The following is a 17,372-nucleotide window of genomic DNA, read 5'->3' as shown; positions in this document are numbered from 1 at the left end:
GCGGGAGATCAAAATAGACTCGAAAAAATTGGATTGTCAGGGGGCTGTCGGTAACCTCGTAAAACTGTGGCCATAGTGATGAAACAGCGAGATATAGGTATGTCCCCGGGCTCCCCGGGTTACCCTGGATATTCTGTCTCTCTCGCTTTGCATTTTATTGGCTGAGAAAAGAGGTATCGGCGAACCAGGTTGTAGAGCGAGAGAGACAGGCTGTACATGGCGGACATGGCACAACTACTCCATCTCATGCCTCTGTCACACTTTCTGTAACCGTGAGGCTACCTCCAATAGTATATGCTCTAAGGACTGGACAAACTTCTGGGACTAGCGAATCTTCAATAAGATCCCAAAAATTCAATGTTGACGAATTGAAGACTATTTAATCGTATTCCAAACATAAATTAAAGAATCGCTATAAATTTTAGATTCGCTATCATTTGGTCATTCATCTTTATTGCTTAGCTATGGCTTAGCTTATGGTTCTAAACCGCGTATCGAATTTCTCGCAGCCATTTTGTATTTACATAATTTGTTAACATTTACATGTCTAGCTGCAGCAGACAGTCAACGTTGTTGATTTAAAAAAGATGGCGAAATTTTTTGGAGTTGATAAAGTCGTGAGATTTTTCCAGATTGTAAGAGATAATGGTGGCATACGAGGATCATTACGAGCTCTGTACAGGTTTGTATCGTACAGCGTTTTTTAACTATTGGTCGAATATTGTTTCGACCTAACCTATACTAACGTTCATTTATGCTATCAAAATATGAAGATAAGCCTCTTCGAGTTACGTATTACCATCAACGCTTGTTTTATCATTATTTTCTGTAGACGGGATGAATTGAAATCAGGAACTTTGATTGGCGAGGACAAATACGGGAATCGCTACTTCGAAAATAACATGCACTTTTATGGTAATTATTATATTGTTAAATTAATGCTGAAACATCATCTTATACCCTATTCTGTCGATCTTGTTCTTAGGTGAAGTTTAGATTTCTCAATTACTTCTTTCCCAATTTCTATCACCGGTTTTATATTTACATTTATACCTGCTATTACTGCGCAGTAAATACATCACATGATTCACAAGATGCTAACTGTAGCTGGAGCCAAATATCGTTGTATTTTCAAATAATGTTTACAACATCCAACATTCCCAGCATACAAAAGGTGTAAGCACACGCTTTGTTTAGTCGCAATCCTTAGCTGAAACAAGAGCTGTAAGACTTGGGTTTAAGCAATTTCTTTTTCTCTTCTCTTCTTTTCTTTTCTTTGTTCTTTTTTCTTCTACCCACTTACCGGTTAAAGGGAGAAGAGAAAGAAAGCAATAAGAAGTAAAGAATGCTTCAATGTCGTCTACTTTTCAAATTCACTTGGCTGTTTTATTTTTTATTACATAACCGCCTACTTTTGCCCCAGATTGCCCTTGAGCCAGACCATAATATTGACCTTGTGTAAATTAATACCTTGTGACAATTCTGTTACGAATATGAAACTACAAACATTTCCAACTGTTTGCTTCTCTTTTTCTATAACTTCGTAATTGATAAAACTCGTTTGTTGGGCCATTTTAGGACGCAATCGTTGGGTTGAATATGCCGATCATGTTGGTCTAGACTACAACGCATCTCAAGTGCCTCCCGAATGGTTCGGCTGGTTGCATTACAAGACTGATCTACCTCCATACAAGGATCCATCTCGTCCCAACTACAAGTGGATGCTTGATCATACAGAAAATATGACGGGAACGAGAGATGCTTACATGCCTTATAGTACGACTCGTCCTAAAATTGAAGCGTGGAAACCCAAGTAAGATTATTGCCAAATCTAGAGTATGATGAAAGTAGAAAATAAATTTACAAGCATTACAATCGTGAAAAACGTAGTCGTAGAGACAAGCAAAAGAAATGAAACCCTTAGCTAAATTATTTCGTATATGTAACATATATTATAGTACGCTGTGTGTACAATTGTTGCAAATAAATCGCATCTCTATTAACTTCAATATATTTACAAATTGTGTCAATATATGAAATATGAACCAGACTATCCTCATGGTGTTCTTTGAATGATTGATATCTTCCCAAATTTTTATTTCTTATCATTTAATATATATATATATATATATATATATATATATATATCACAAAGGTAAAGAAGAAAAATTTTATTCCAAATTCAGTGCATTTTCAAATCTGATCCTGCTCTATTTTTTGCTGATAACGAAAACAATAATAATACTTGTTGTTATAATAAGTAATATTATTGACACAAATTATCGGTATTGACGTTATTTCTATTATTATTGTCATTATTATTGTAGTGAAAATAACGCGGTGTGGGATTAAGAAATTACGACCATGCGCTGTATTTCAAGATATGAATTGCGTGCGTAGCTGCCGATTTTATTTTGCACTTATTACGTAGAGTCCTTGACTTTCACATACAGCTGATTTGGCGGTGAGGGAAGTGGAAGAAGAAGAAGAAGAAGACTACAGTGAAGAAGAAAAAAACGATGTGAAGAAATAAGGAGTTAACTGGCGTTGTTCTGTAACATAAAACGCGCGAGATGCGAAGAAGATAGTAGTAGTAGAGAAGAGGAGAATGGGTGCTGCAGAAAAAAAAAGAGTAAAAATTGATCGGAAATGGGGCGACGAGGCAAGGACAAATTTTAATCTACGTATTGCACACAGCATAAGCATAATGCACGTGAATCGGCATTCATATTGAAAGCTGAAGGTGATCAGGCAGGATCCGGTGATGTCCGGCGAAAACTGGCGCGAACTCTCGCAACCGATGAGCCACTTTCTCATCCTCACTTTATACATATACGTACACGTATATGGAGGTACATTAATTTCTTTTTACATTCATACTTTATAAATGTATATATTTACGGCACGTGTTACGATAAACGTGTTTATCTGATTCTGATGTAAAAATTAATGAATTATCGATCGCGCAGCGAGAAACCCCAGTGATGTGCCTTAATTAGCAATCAGTCGAAACGAATGACTTTGTACAGGGTTGGGCTCGCGCGTAAGTTAAACACTGACGCAGCTATGTAATTCTAATTTAAGAACGCACCGCGTCCACATCGTCGGGCAAACAGTGTAAATATGAGTTGAAGAGTATTATTCTCGCAGACAAATGCAATTCTCGAATTTCAAAGCACAATCTTGGAACCACGATTTGTTCTGAGATGTGAACGAGTCAAACACGTGTGACTGGTCAGTTTCCAAAACCAACCCGAAAAGTCGAAAAGAAAATACTCGACCATTTGATAAATGAATTTGAATTATGGTATAAAATCAACATGGCCCCTGTTTGCCTCTCGATTCGAATTCTATTTTGGCTCTAAAATGGTTTCCAGCGCTGGTCGTTTTACAGACGTTATTACACGCCGAACAGAATCGCGGCAAGAATAGTTTAGTTACAAATTCGCTGCCGACGAAAGCCCAGCGAACCGAAAATTTAGATTGCGAAATTCTATCATACGCGCCCTCTCCGCTGTTTGCAATTGACCCGCGACATCATGTACCGCAGAACAATTATATCGTCCAATTAATTGTACTGTCTAATACGTGCGTTGACGCCTTCTTCGTCTCTTTTCCACTATCCGCCTTTAACCATCTACCCGTCGGTCGTAAGCGGTATTCGTGTTTGTCCATTTATTAACGATCAATTTTGCTCAATATATCTTTTATTAATAGTAATATCAGGAGCAGCGTGACGCCCTTCTCCTTTCTTCGTGGCCACTCATCCTTATTTTCTTCCTATTAATTATCACCCTCGGCTCTATTTCAAGGCTCTGGCTGTTGTACAATTAGCCGTAATTAGACATAAATCATCAGAACGAGGAAAAAGGGATGCTTTACCCAAGTTGATTTCAAAGGCGATCGTCTTTTGAGAAATTTTTCATTTAAAAACTGCAAACCTGCTTCGTTAGGGTAACATTTTATCCACACAAAGTTCATCTGTCCCTTTATCTATTTTCCATATTATATGTGACAGGCATATTTTATTTGGTAAAGAGACCTCGTAAACTGGAAACATGTTTTCGTATAAAAGGAAAATTCATTCCAAATTTTCTAGTTTTTCAATCATTTTTTATAATTTTTTTTTTTTTGCAACTGATTTTGCGAACGCAACATCTTTCGAGAACTTCGAGTATGGTGTTACGGGTGTACTTTTCTTGTTTTTTTCTCCCGTGTTTGCGGTTTTTTGTTTATCTATTTGTATGTATACAGCAATGTTGGGCATTTTTTTCTTCCCTGGCTTTTTTTATTTTTTTTTTTTTTTAATTTCACTCACGATTCTTCCTCCTCACCTTTTCGCCACTCTGTCGTCTTTTTCTCACAGCCAAGAATATAAATATGGAGATTAAGTTCTGACTGCTGTTTAACCTTGGAATTAGCATGGGAGAAGCTGAATTTATCGTACCTACAGAAAGATTTTGCCCTCCGTTTTTCTTCTCCTCTTTTAAAGTTTCTTCCTCGTTCTTTTCATTCGTCATCTTCGTCTCTTCGTCTGTGACTTCGTCTTCCTTCGACTCTGTAGTTCGTGCAGGAATTCGCATTGCATACATGTAGGTTGTTGCGCGTTCACAATATATTCCTATTTGCAACATTTCGATGCATCGTTACGTCACAAATTAGCTACCGATTCTTCAATTTTTGTGCATATAATATGTATCCCATTTATGACGCGTATGTACATACAAATACATGGGCACTCGTAACACCTGTGAGTGCATATTCGTATGTTATTAAATCTCGCTCGGTTCCCACGAAACCTGTTTTCCACGCATTGAAATCGTTCTCGTTTTATATATGTATGTATACCACACACCGCATGTACGGCGATGAATCACTAATTCTTTTTAAAAAAAAAATCACCGTACACTCTGGTGTACATATGTACTACATATACACATAAACATATACGAACGTGCGCACCTTGCACCGGTTAAACCACCCACCTAAGTTATAGTGAAGACACGCGGATAATAGGAACGGGGTATTCGTTTTTATTCCCATTATCATTAGATATTACGTATGTACAAACGGGAGAATTTTGTCTCTCCCTTGACAGAAGGAGGTCGGTATGTGTTAATGCGTAATTTACGGCTCTCTCTCTCTCTGTCTCTGTCTCTTTTTCGTCCTCTCTCCTTCTTCATATACTTCTAGGAATCAATTAGTTATTAGATATTCACGGACAAGAAGTAATAACGTCAGAGGAAACTACGAATCGTTGAGACAGTTTCCTGCATTCCGCGGAGAACACTCATTGTACTTTGAAGTATAATATCAGAGTATACCTACTTGAGTTTTCGTGCCTGAAAATAGGATAAAGTGATCTGCATTTATTGCAGGATAAAAAATAAGGGAAGGAAAAATGAAACGATTCGTTGTTGAACAATTTGTTCACAGTTGGAAATAATGACGAGAAGGATGACGAGGAGGAGGAGGAAATAAAATGAGGCAATATAATAGCCGTTTGATTTTCAATATATGCATCATTAGCTAATGGTAATGATAATTGAAAGATTGTTCACTTTTCGCTGCGGGGGAAACGCGTCTCGTTAGCCAGACATGCCGATATATATATTATACATACATACCATCAACCTGTATAATTATTTACATAACATATCGACATTGTTATACATTATACGTATTTTGTGAAAAAAATTTAATTTGTGTCAATTGATTTTTGTCTCCGAAATATTGGACGACGTTTTTTCTTGTTTGCTTCTTTCTCCTCGCATCCGTCACGTTTCGAGGTGTCCACACTGCGCATAGCGTTGGTATATATACATAAGTGATACGTAATAAGTCGAAGTTCTTCTCAGAACGAGATAACAATTACTAGATTCCAAGATTGAAACCCAAAGACGGGATGACGACAGAACCGTGAGACAGAAGCTCACTGTAGCTTTTATTCTTTTGCAAGCTGCGCAGCGCAGGGTGGTAATTTGCATCATGTGCTGTAACTTTAATTACCATCCGCAGGCAGCACTCGAACGGATTCGGCAGAGCTGATGATACTTCCGCGAAAAGTGTAACCGTGTCTCTCGTGGTTACCCTGAGCTTGTATCGATACAGATATACCAGCAGGCATTGAATGTGTGTATATAAGTAACGCGCATACACAGATTCGGAGTATGTGCGTATTCGTCATCGGATGAATTGAACTAGTTTTAAAAAGATCAAAACGAACTTCCTCTTTACGTTGTAATGATGATCGTTCTCCGCTTTCGTTCTTAATTAACCGCTTCTTCTTCTGAATGTATGTAAAACGATTGACACGCCAAATTCTCCTTGCCGTAAAACCCATGGGGATAGAATCGCATATGCGAATACCGCAGTTATACTTGTTTCCGTTATGACTTTAATGTTACGAAAATTGAAATCTCACCGTGATAATTCATGAAAATCGAGGACCGGGGAAAAAAGAGAAAAATCGTTCGTACTGTATACGGACAGAGATTCTATTTTTTAATGTTACTTGTGTAGAATTTTGTTTCCTCATTATTGCATTATAACTGGCGTAACAGCATGTGCAGTGTGAACAGTTTAAAATCATTTTTCCGTTGTTACCAACAATCACCTCTGCAGCAGTTGCCCCTTGCAGCTTTGAAATGTATATACGCAGTGCAGTGAAAGAGTGTGAAAGGGTAGTTGTTATAGATTTATCAAATGTAAAATCAACGGCTACAATGCGAATTGATTGATACCGCAGTGGGAGAAATTTCCAAGAAATAAAACCTTTTAAGTGGTATAATATCAGGCATACCTTGCATACATATATATAAAATATGCTTACGTATGGGTTGCGTGCGCACGTTTGTGTGTGCCTGCGTACACCGCGCGGTACGGAGAACCAAGTATACTAAAATGTTGGAAATGATTGGTTGCCATGGGAAACCTCTCCCCCTACCCGCCTTAATCCTAACCAGCGCTAGCCAATCCAGTAACAGCGAGGGACAGCATTGTTGTTTTTGAAACGTATAAATTGACCGACACTAACCCTCTGCAAATCAGTTCCCAGGTTGAACGCGGTCTTATATAAAGAGAGTTTTTTCACGTAGATAAACGATAACGATATCGCGCATTATTTACTGCAACGCGTTCTATTACACAGAGCATTCGGATATAGATATTGTAAAAAGGTTCGGCTAATTGTCGTCCTATCGTACATATCTGCCACTGTAGCTTCTGTATATCCTCAGTCGTCTCATCGGTGAGTAGAAAATAACATATTATTGTTGCTTGCGTTGTTGCATTGGCGTTTTTATTGTTGAAAGAAAAGAGAACGATAACTCGGGTGATAAAAAATTCTATAGATATCACGTCGTTATCTGCACATGATAAGGCAGTAAAAAATGCATTTCCAATTAAACGTATCACGGTAAGAATATATACGAATTGTACAGATAAAAATTACCATATTCGCTATAATTATCGTCAGCACGACACAATGCTCAAATTTTTTTGGAGTTGATCCTCGTTCCTTCTTCCGCCTGTTCGGCTCACCGGAATTTTTTTTTTTTTTTTGTTAGTTGTATAATTCGCTATCGGGCAAGGAACACCGTTTTCTTTCTTCCAATTCCCGAACTTTGGAATTATTCTAGTTGAGAGGGATTATAGTTTCTTTGTTTCGTGTTTCTCTCTCGTCTTTTTCTTTCAAGTAACAGTAGAAGATTAATTTCAGTACGGATATAAATGACGAGAATAATTCGCGTATATTGCATATACAGGTGCGATACGCTTTTATACCTATGCCGTGTAATCACTGCAGCACGAGGGAATTGTGGTCAGGTAACAATTTATACACGTCCATCCATCCTGTCAGCATTAATTGCAACCTGCATCGTATACCTGGATACGTTGGGTAGAACATAGATATGCCGGGTATCAGCGCTGCTACAATATTCCGGGAAAGTTTAAAAGAAATGATACGGTGTATCTTGCGCAGGGAATAAATAAAGAAATATAAGGAATGAATGAATGAATGAATGAATGAATGAATGAAAGACAGGGAAACCAGATATAGATAATAAACAAAACATCGTTAAGCTTGCTCAATGATCAGCGGAGTTCCACGATCGTATTTGATTAAACAGGTATAGGTGTGCGCATACATGGTTTATTATACATTGTACCTATGTTCAACATGTATAATATGTATAATAGACACATGTGTACACGTCTCCATTCTCCCCGTACGTGTAACTCGCGGTCGTTGTATTGCGGAGTTAAATTACACACAAAAAATTTATCGTTTACGACATCCGGACGTGAATAACTACGGGTGTGTGTGTGTGTGTGTGTGCGTATAATATCGTGTATATAAGGCATTATTCGCGCAACTCTGCAGCAGCACGTCGTCGCGCGAGGTTTGCGTTCGGCACATCAGCCAATTTTTCGAATCGACTCATAGAAATACTTACCGACGTCGCCATATTTATACCTTATTTATATATATATATATGTATACGTATATTATGTGTGTCTGTAAAATGTATGTTTAGTTGATCGCCCTTGGCTCTGTATTATTTATTAGATAGATTTATCTTTAAAACATGAAATTCGTGACACGTGCCTCTCGCGATCTCAAATCTCGCGGTCCGCGGCGTCGCCGCACGATTCTCCGCGAATTTGAATCTCATATCGCTGTAATTCGGCGTAGCTGGATGAATATATATACATACACATGCATGTGTGTGTGTATATATATATATATATATATACACACATGTATATATGTATATATATATATATATATATACATACATGTGCCTAATATCCAAATTCCATAACATATCTGGTGAATCCACATAAAATATGACGAAATCTATGATTCAATATCGATATACAGATGTATCACGAGATATGCACGTATGTATATACGTATTTATTCTCTCATCTCTCTCTTCCTCCCTCCCACTCCTCCTCCACCCTCTCTCTCTCTCTCTCTCTCTCTCTCTTGCTTCGAGCTCTTCTGGCTCGTCGCATAAAGTTTGCCCCTGGCCCGCGCGCCAAACGATAATCAAATGCGAACCTCATCGAGTTTCTATGAATAAATAAGCAATGTCCGGTAGATTTCTTTACGTCATCGTTTTCTAGGAGAACCGGGTCAACGGGACCGAAGGTAAGAGCATCTAGAGATCCGACTGATGATTGTACTCTCCTGTGTGTGCATGTGTGTGCGCGTGTACTTGTAATAAACGTGCATAAGAGAAGAGATTTTCGGAACTTTACGGCTCGTCAAGTTTCACACACAGCGCGACTTTTATACGCTCTGCATGTGATTTTCTCAAGCACTAAACTCGGATGCATTTATCAGACGGACTCGGCGCGCTACGCGCGTCGACGCTCACGTGTATAATAATAAGCTGCGTAACTCGTAAGCAGAGCGTTTTAAAAGACCAAACGATCGCGCGATGCGGTATCCTAATTAACTTATACACATACATCAAAAGTTTCCGGAGAACTCGTTTATATGTATACATCGTCCCGGTTTGTGCCAGTCAGCAGCAGTTCCTTGTCTCTCTTTATTTCTGTATAATTTTACCGCAATTTTTCACCCGCACACGAATTATCTAAACGAATCCGCGGTAAAGTTCCTGTAATTTAAAGCTAACAACGCCCATTTGTTGGATGCCTAATTCGGTGCGCTCGGCTTTACGAAATGCCTGAAATTGTGCGTTATCAAAACATCGAGTCATTCTTGTACTCGTTAAACGGAAAAACGGGCCGCAGGTAGGGACTCATCGCGATGCCTACGTGCTACTCCGTACGTGTGCTACTGATAATGTTTAATGTGCGGTAGTACGATACGGTCAAATTTTAGCTGGGACCTTTACCCGTCTGATCTATGTATTATTCATAGATCCGCGGGTGGATTTATAAGGCCTTACCGAGGGTTTATAAATATTAAAATACATCCTTCTTGGCCTTTGGGGTTTGTATGTGCATATTATTATAACATTGTCTCCGCATAACAACGTGGAGTAAGACACGTATCCCGCATCCTAGTCATCGCGGCCAACAGAACATCGAGATGAAATATAGGTTCGATTATCATAGACGTTTTTTGAATGAACCTCAAGTCGTAAATCTTTAATACGGGGTTTAGTATACTGTTTTTTAGTATCCTATTTTTTAGTATTCTCTCTATCTCTCTCTCTCTCTCTCCCTACATACGAGCTTAGGAAATTTATGTTCGAGATGTTCGGAAAGTACCCGGGATATCTTACACGCCTTTCGGCTCACTCAATAATTGGCTAGCCCGTTATTATTGCCGGATCGGGTTTGAACAGAGCAATTTATTGCTGTATAATGAATCAATCAATCATAAATCGGCACAATTTTCAGGCTGCAGCGCCGTTCGAATTCAAATTACAAACACATTATTAGATAACGCAACCGATAGTTAATGTATCCATCGAATTTTTTTTACCACGTAGTTTATCCCCTGAAGGATCGCGCCACGACGTCTTTTCATGGTGAATTTATAATTCATTCGATCGCTGCGGGCAGGAAGACTACCATTCAACTATCGCTAATTCCTCATTCATCCATGTATGTATTTACTTACGTAATTCGGAATTCGCTGTACCATAGGTTTAATATCTTATTATTTGAACGTCGCGAGATTTTTTGCTATTAATGTTCAGATTTCGCCGTGGTTACAGGCATACTAGGGTGTCATTCTCCCTTACATCAAATCGTCTAACTATTACTCTGTGATAATAAACCTCCAACCATTACTGTCTAACTATAGTTGAGTTGTTATCGACTAATTATTGAAGACGTCGTATATTCTCGGATAATAAATCTAGTTTACAATCTATTCGAGGCTCGCAAAGTGAAGGGAAAGGTTATGTTCATTATTTCAGACATAGAAGTCTATGATTTCAGATGCATCGACTGGTGTTGATATGCTCGGCGGGCTTTCTGCTCGTGTCTACAATTCTCGAATTTGCGAATGGCAGCCCGTTGTCCTTCCTGAGGGGTCGCGTCCAAGAAGCCGACGATGATCGGGTGATCGAGGGGAATGAGATCGATGGTGACGTTGTGGTGGCGCCACCGGTTGTCATCTCTCAAACGCGACAACCCGTCAAGGGAAAAAATAAATTTAAGGTAAATGAAGATGTAGCCGTTAGTTACAGTACGCTTTCGAAAATCTGAACAACTCTGTGTCATGTCCTCTGACCGAACTTATTAGGAACTTATTCCATTATTCTTTCATCCTCCCTAACAATGGCGAGTAATAATGCAATGCGTGAATGGGAAATCCTGGGTAATTTTGCATTGCACGCGTGGTCCTGAATTCGAAACCGTAGATCACCGAGATGAGATTTTTCCAATAAATCGAAGCTAAGAGTATGAAATAGAATTTTCATTTCGGCTTTGAAGATTCGTTGGGAATGAGATTGTATTGGCATTACTAATTCTCAAATGTTCCAATTTCGAAATTCTAGATAATCAACAAGGAATGGGTACAGATGCCGAAAAGTCCGCCAGGTGCTATCAGTGTTCCCTTAAGGTAAATACGATTTTTGATTTCATTTGATTTCGTCTCATCCACAAACTGATAATGGGAATTGATTATCTCAATTTTTCTAACGTAGATCACACATTGAATTGGAATGTGAGGCGATTGGAAGTCCTGCGCCTCAAATTTATTGGCTTCGAGGAACAGAGCCCCTACGCCAGGTATCTTAAACTGTTGTTTGATGTACATGAGATCATTTCAGGGTCACAGAAAATTTAACTGTATATTAAATCAAACACAGAGTAAAGTTTTTATTGACGTCAGCTCACTTATCGCTTTTGTAAGGATCTATATCCCGGGCAGTTGATATACTTTAGTTTGATGCCTTATGCTTTGCTAGAAAGGTGATATAAGCAAACGTTAAAGCCGCATTTCCAGTTCAAGTAGATGCTGCAATACTCGTAGCATCTGATAGTGCAGATGAAATCCAATCTTTGTAATATCTACAAAGAAGAAAATCGATTCTATATCGAAGACTGGAAGTGATATTGCTCTTCCATTATTATAATCATATTTTTCTTCATTATATAGCTAGATGAAGTGGTTGGAAATAGCGTAGCAGATATTAATACTACACCTTCGGTTTGGGGAGGTATTGCAAGAACCAGATCTCGACTTGTCATTGACTGCGCTTCACCTAGAGACCAAGGCATCATTCACTGCGCCGCTGTCGCTGGCAGTAGGATAGTTCTTTCAAAGCCAACCATGATTATTATCGACGGTAAGGATTCTTCTTATTTCTTATAGCTATACCGCAGTCCTGAATGTGCCAATACGGTAAGGATTGCAGCATGGACTGTGTGAACCAAAAGACTATTTCAAATTTCAAGAAGTCTTAAAAATAATTCTGCAAGTCGTTGTGTGCAAACGAAAAGTATATTTTTGACCACATCGAGAATAGGAAGATTTATATCAGTAGTTAAAACCGCAGTTCTATTTCTATACTGCATTAACATATCGGCAATATGGGATACGTTCGTATAATACGAAGTTGTATCAAATTTGAATAATCAAATCAGCTCGTGATCTGAATTTTTGGAATCGGCTGCCAATAGACATATGACCATATCTCTAAATAAATCATTTCTAACAGCTGCTGAATATCAAATTGAAGTCAGATTTGTAAGGCACAAAAATTTATGCAGATTCAATAGGGTCATTGATTTCTAACTGTATTGTAGGCTAGAATTTTCAGAACTATAGGCGTCTCATATCTCATCAACTAAGTATTTAAAAAAAATGAAATCACTATTTGCTCTCCATAAGCCCTCCCCCTTGGTATATTTAAACCACTATTTTTTCAGAACTCAGCAAGGGTAACGGTAGCAGCTGTGGAGCAGAAACTAAACCCCGAGTCACTCTTTATTCTCCAGTTATGCTAGCAGCTATAGGATCGACGGTCACCTTGCCATGCCGGGCTAACGGAAGACCTCGCCCCCCTCGTACTCTTTGGCTGGACAATGATGACCGGCCTATAACATCTTCCTCTAATCCTCGCTTTAAGGTATTATTCGATTTATCTGTTACATTATTCGTTTTCCTTTATCATATTCCTGTAGAATAATTTGAAATATCTTTGCATCAGGTCTTGGGGACCGGTGAGTTGGTGATTTTTCCCTTGAATTGGGACGACATGGGTGGATACACATGTATCGCTCAGTCTGATCGAGACGAGGATGCTGCCAGCACGTTCTTATATCCAACGCTGGTTGGTTTTTTGCAATTTTATAAAATTTCATGCATGAATCTGGAGTTGAGTATGAACAATATCTTCACTATTTTTTTTCCCTGTTTCTATTTTACAGAACGATGAGAACAATAGCTAAGCAAGTAAAGGGGCAACGCGGCAGCGTACAAATAAACTCGGTCATTGGTGTACTGTCAAAATTGAATTCAACGATTAGAGCAACGAGTCATATTTGCATACTTATATATTATAGTTGAGTTGCGTTACTTTGAGATGCATTCAATTAAATGTTCTAGTCACTAAGCGTTAAGTAGTGTTTATTTTTGGAAAAGTATTTCTTTTTGAAATTTTCTTTTAGTTGAAAAGTAATTATTAGAAAAAGTAATAACATTCCGCTGCTTAATATATTATGATTCTTATTTTTATTATCATTATCATTATTATTATTATTATTATTATACATCAATATATCGTATTTGGTTTGAAATGGGTAAATGATGTAGTGTAGGGAATCGTACGTACTTCAAAGTATTCAATTGATTATTATTATATGTTAGTTAACATTGCCAAACAGTAAATACGAATACATGTATACACTCATTTATTGTCATCAGCACTTTTATTACATTACTCAATAATATTATCAAATAATAATATATATATATGATTTCATATACACCATAAATGCATAAAACAACATCGTAGACACGCATACATTCCATACAGATTATAGTACAATTCAGAGTGATTGTTTCTGTTCCTATAATATTATTATTTATTACTCGTAAGATTGATTTCTATTTACGAATACGGTATTCTATACATGCTTGTACATTTTACAAGTGCATACATACATAAGTAACAATTTTGCGTTGCATAACGTATTACCCTTCTAAAAATTTTCTAAGCACAATATAATTGTTTATGTTAAAAATAATTTGCAAAATGAGAGAGAAGGTATGGAGTATAGTTTCGTTGCTCTCTATTAAGGAAATAATAAATTTACAATGTAAGGACAAAATCATGAATGTACTTAATCAAAAATGAATAATAAAGGGTAAAAAATATTAAATTAATAATGAACAAAAGTTAAATTCAGATTACTATTGAATTTGTACCAATAAAATGTTTGAAAGAATTCATATGGTAACCTGGATAATACTCTAGGTTACATGAGTGAAATGGTGCTACGTGACAAAATGGTAAGATTCAAACTGCCGCGGATGATGTATTGCGCAACTGCGCATGTGGGATAAAAATAACCGTTGATCCCATAGCCGTATAAGGTGCCGCTGACCTGGATCTAAGAGATGTAATCGATCGAAGCGCCCTCTGCGTAAGTTTTCTCGGTTCCAAACCATTCGAAGGTGGTACTCTCCACCGGGGAGTAGCGCAACACAATATTAGACAAAACGCGGTCGGTAAAGGGCCTGAATCTGAGTCGGTAACCATACCAGCAGGATTGACTCGAATTTTGCATGCAAATGATGACGTCATGCGTATAACGATTGCATCACGACCGAACTGATTATTTTGATAGTTTTATGGTGAATATAGCAAATTCAATTTATTGTTCTGTGAAACACCCTTGAATATGGGACATTCTTTGACGAATCGGACAGATTTAGATAAAAATCGACCGACACAATTTTGATGTAGCTTAAAATTGTTTCACGGGTTCTATATCGAAAAAATAGGGATACGTGTTCGAGGATTTTTTTATTTTACATATTTCGTAACATAGAGGGGATCGAAAATTTGATAAAATTTGGTGTTTTCTGGCACGGAGAACTCATTTTCAAAAATTCATAACGCCGGTTCTGTTTGAGCTGAAAAGTTGGTTTTTTAAACCCAAAGCTAATAAAATGAATTTTAATGCAACAATTGTTTCATTTACGATTATTCTGAAATTTATATTGTTATAAACAATTAATGTGTTTAAATCGATTTTTAGCAATTGCCTTCACCTCGTAGCGAGTTCTCAGCACGACCATCGTATTCTACGTCAAATTATCTATCAATAACGCATTTATATTTGATGGCGAAATTATTATTACTGTAGGAAAAAATTAATTTATCCAGCGCGGCACGTCACATCGGCGCGCGGGTTCCATTGCACGCCTCATTATCTTGCCTCGTATCGTTTTCTTCTGTAATATAAATGATTACTGTATATTCTCAATTGAATAATAATATTCAATAGCAAGTAAGACTTTATGAAAAATGTAACAAAAAAATAATCAAATACAAAATATTATTGTGTCAAATAAAAAATCAATTTATTAAGATTTCAATACATTATTTTTTAGTTAATAAGTACCTCGTCCTGCTGTACGTCTTAAAATATTTACATTTATTCTTGAAAATTTGTGTGATTCCAACCTTTCTTGAAGAATTGGAAACAAAGCAATTCTCATTGTGTCAGCAAAAAAACGGTTGTACAAATTTTTAAACGAAAAATACTATAGATATTAAAAGTGAATGTAAATATTGTGAGACGTAATGCAGAACGAGGTGTTTATTAAATAATAATAATGTATTAAAATCTTGGTAAATTAATTTTTTATTTGCCACAATAATATTTTTTATTTTATTATTTTTTTGTTAAATTTTTTATAAAGTCTTATATGCTAATAAATAATATTATTCAATTAAAAATATAGAGTAATCATTTATATTACAGAGGAAAACGATACGAGGCAAGATGATAAGGGGCCGTCCATTAATCACGTGATCTTTTTTTAAGGGCGTTACCTAGCTAGAAAGCGCGGGCTACTCCGCTTCCCGCGTTAACCGTGGCGAGAGAGAGGGTAAAGAAACAAGTGAGACGGAGCAACCGAGCTGTCGCCGGAGTGGGGCGGGTGACGCGCTAGCCTCTTCCACCCCTCACGGGCATTCGGTTTCAAATACTTTTAAACAGCCCAGTGTATCGCGCTCGGCACGACGCAGCACCTGATGAATAATAGAAAAAAAAGTAGACTCCTTTCAGATTCCACTTGAAAAATTTACTAGTAATACAGAATTTAATAAGGAACCCGAAACTATTTTTTTTATAATTCGAAAACTTGTCATTAATGAGGTAAAAATCGTCAAACATTTGAATTGTTTAAAAAAATTGGGATTTTCAATAATGTTCAACATTGCATTTTTTTTATGAAAGCTTATTCGTTCACCTTCCGAATGCACTGTAAATGATGTCTTTACGTCGAATAGAACCGGATATATATGCGAGCTCCTTTTGTATCAAAATTGAATGATTGTCTTGTAACTTTCGAAAACAAACATAATTCGGACGAACACCAAAATGCGTGTCGATTCTTTTTACCTTTATTTCTTGTGAAAAAAAGTATGAATAGATTGAAAAAATACGAGGTCATTTTTTGATGGACGTGACGTAGAATTCCTTATACGTATGTTGATATAGATATACATTCTTCATATTTCAACGAAAATTATATTCACCGGCGCGGCGTCCGTATTTCTACGCAATGCGATCACGTGACTGGTAATAGTCTAACAGCCGGTATTCATAGTCAGGTTCGATTTGCAGGACTGTCTTGAGGCAGCTCAAAGCATAGCTTGATCGGCTGAGAGCTGTTCCTAATACAGTCTCAAAAATAATACGTAACTATTTACGAATACCGGCCAGACGTCGTCACAGGTCATTTTAAATTGAAAATGCAACGAATAGCTGTGAGCAAATTCATGATATAACAACGAAAATATCATCAATCTCCCAGGTCTCACCACGTGGAGGTCGCTATCAAACAGAGACCCGCCTAACCCGTCTCTACCTCCCAACCATGATCGGGTTTGCACCAAACAAATACAAAATGATAAAAAATAATATAAAATGGTAAAAGTAAAATTGAACTCGTTTAAAATTAATAAACATAATCACGAAATCTGTATGAGAAGGATCTCATAGAAATTAAATTGAAACAGTATAAGTGAAACATGACAGTAATCTTGATAAAGAAAATTGATATAACAAAGCATCGAGCATTGTATACATTATATGGCTAAATAAATTCTATAGAAAGCGCGAACTATGGAAAGTAGTACGTCACGAGTGCAGGTCACAGATAGTAATGTAAAAATAGGCTATAGAATATT

The 17,372-nt window shown here is 37.3% G+C and overlaps 2 protein-coding genes across 3 annotated transcripts; both read left to right on the top strand.

Annotated features, from left to right (window-relative positions):
• Positions 1-326: 326 nt before the first annotated feature.
• LOC107226770 (probable NADH dehydrogenase [ubiquinone] 1 alpha subcomplex subunit 12) lies at positions 327-2,009 on the top strand. Its single transcript, XM_015667683.2, has 3 exons — positions 327-682; positions 833-915; positions 1,579-2,009. The coding sequence occupies exons 1-3, from the start codon at positions 588-590 to the stop codon at positions 1,815-1,817; spliced, it is 417 nt and encodes a 138-aa protein (XP_015523169.1). The 5' UTR covers positions 327-587; the 3' UTR covers positions 1,818-2,009.
• A 5,038-nt stretch (positions 2,010-7,047) lies between these two features.
• Positions 7,048-13,914, top strand: LOC107226772 (neural/ectodermal development factor IMP-L2). Of its 2 annotated transcripts, XM_046736066.1 has the most exons (9): positions 7,048-7,249; positions 10,479-10,593; positions 10,933-11,154; positions 11,496-11,560; positions 11,646-11,730; positions 12,101-12,290; positions 12,874-13,073; positions 13,155-13,277; positions 13,375-13,914. In XM_046736066.1, the coding sequence occupies exons 3-9, from the start codon at positions 10,933-10,935 to the stop codon at positions 13,393-13,395; spliced, it is 906 nt and encodes a 301-aa protein (XP_046592022.1). In that variant the 5' UTR covers positions 7,048-7,249; positions 10,479-10,593; the 3' UTR covers positions 13,396-13,914. The 2 variants fall into 2 exon arrangements, with proteins under 2 accessions (XP_046592022.1, XP_015523172.1); XM_015667686.2 differs by lacking the exon at positions 10,479-10,593 and having other exon boundaries at positions 7,049-7,249.
• Positions 13,915-17,372: the final 3,458 nt, after the last annotated feature.

Source organism: Neodiprion lecontei, chromosome 4 (assembly GCF_021901455.1).
Source record: "Neodiprion lecontei isolate iyNeoLeco1 chromosome 4, iyNeoLeco1.1, whole genome shotgun sequence".
In the NCBI taxonomy this organism is placed as follows: Eukaryota; Metazoa; Arthropoda; class Insecta; order Hymenoptera; family Diprionidae; genus Neodiprion; species Neodiprion lecontei.
This window is presented reverse-complemented; position numbering and strand designations above follow the sequence as displayed.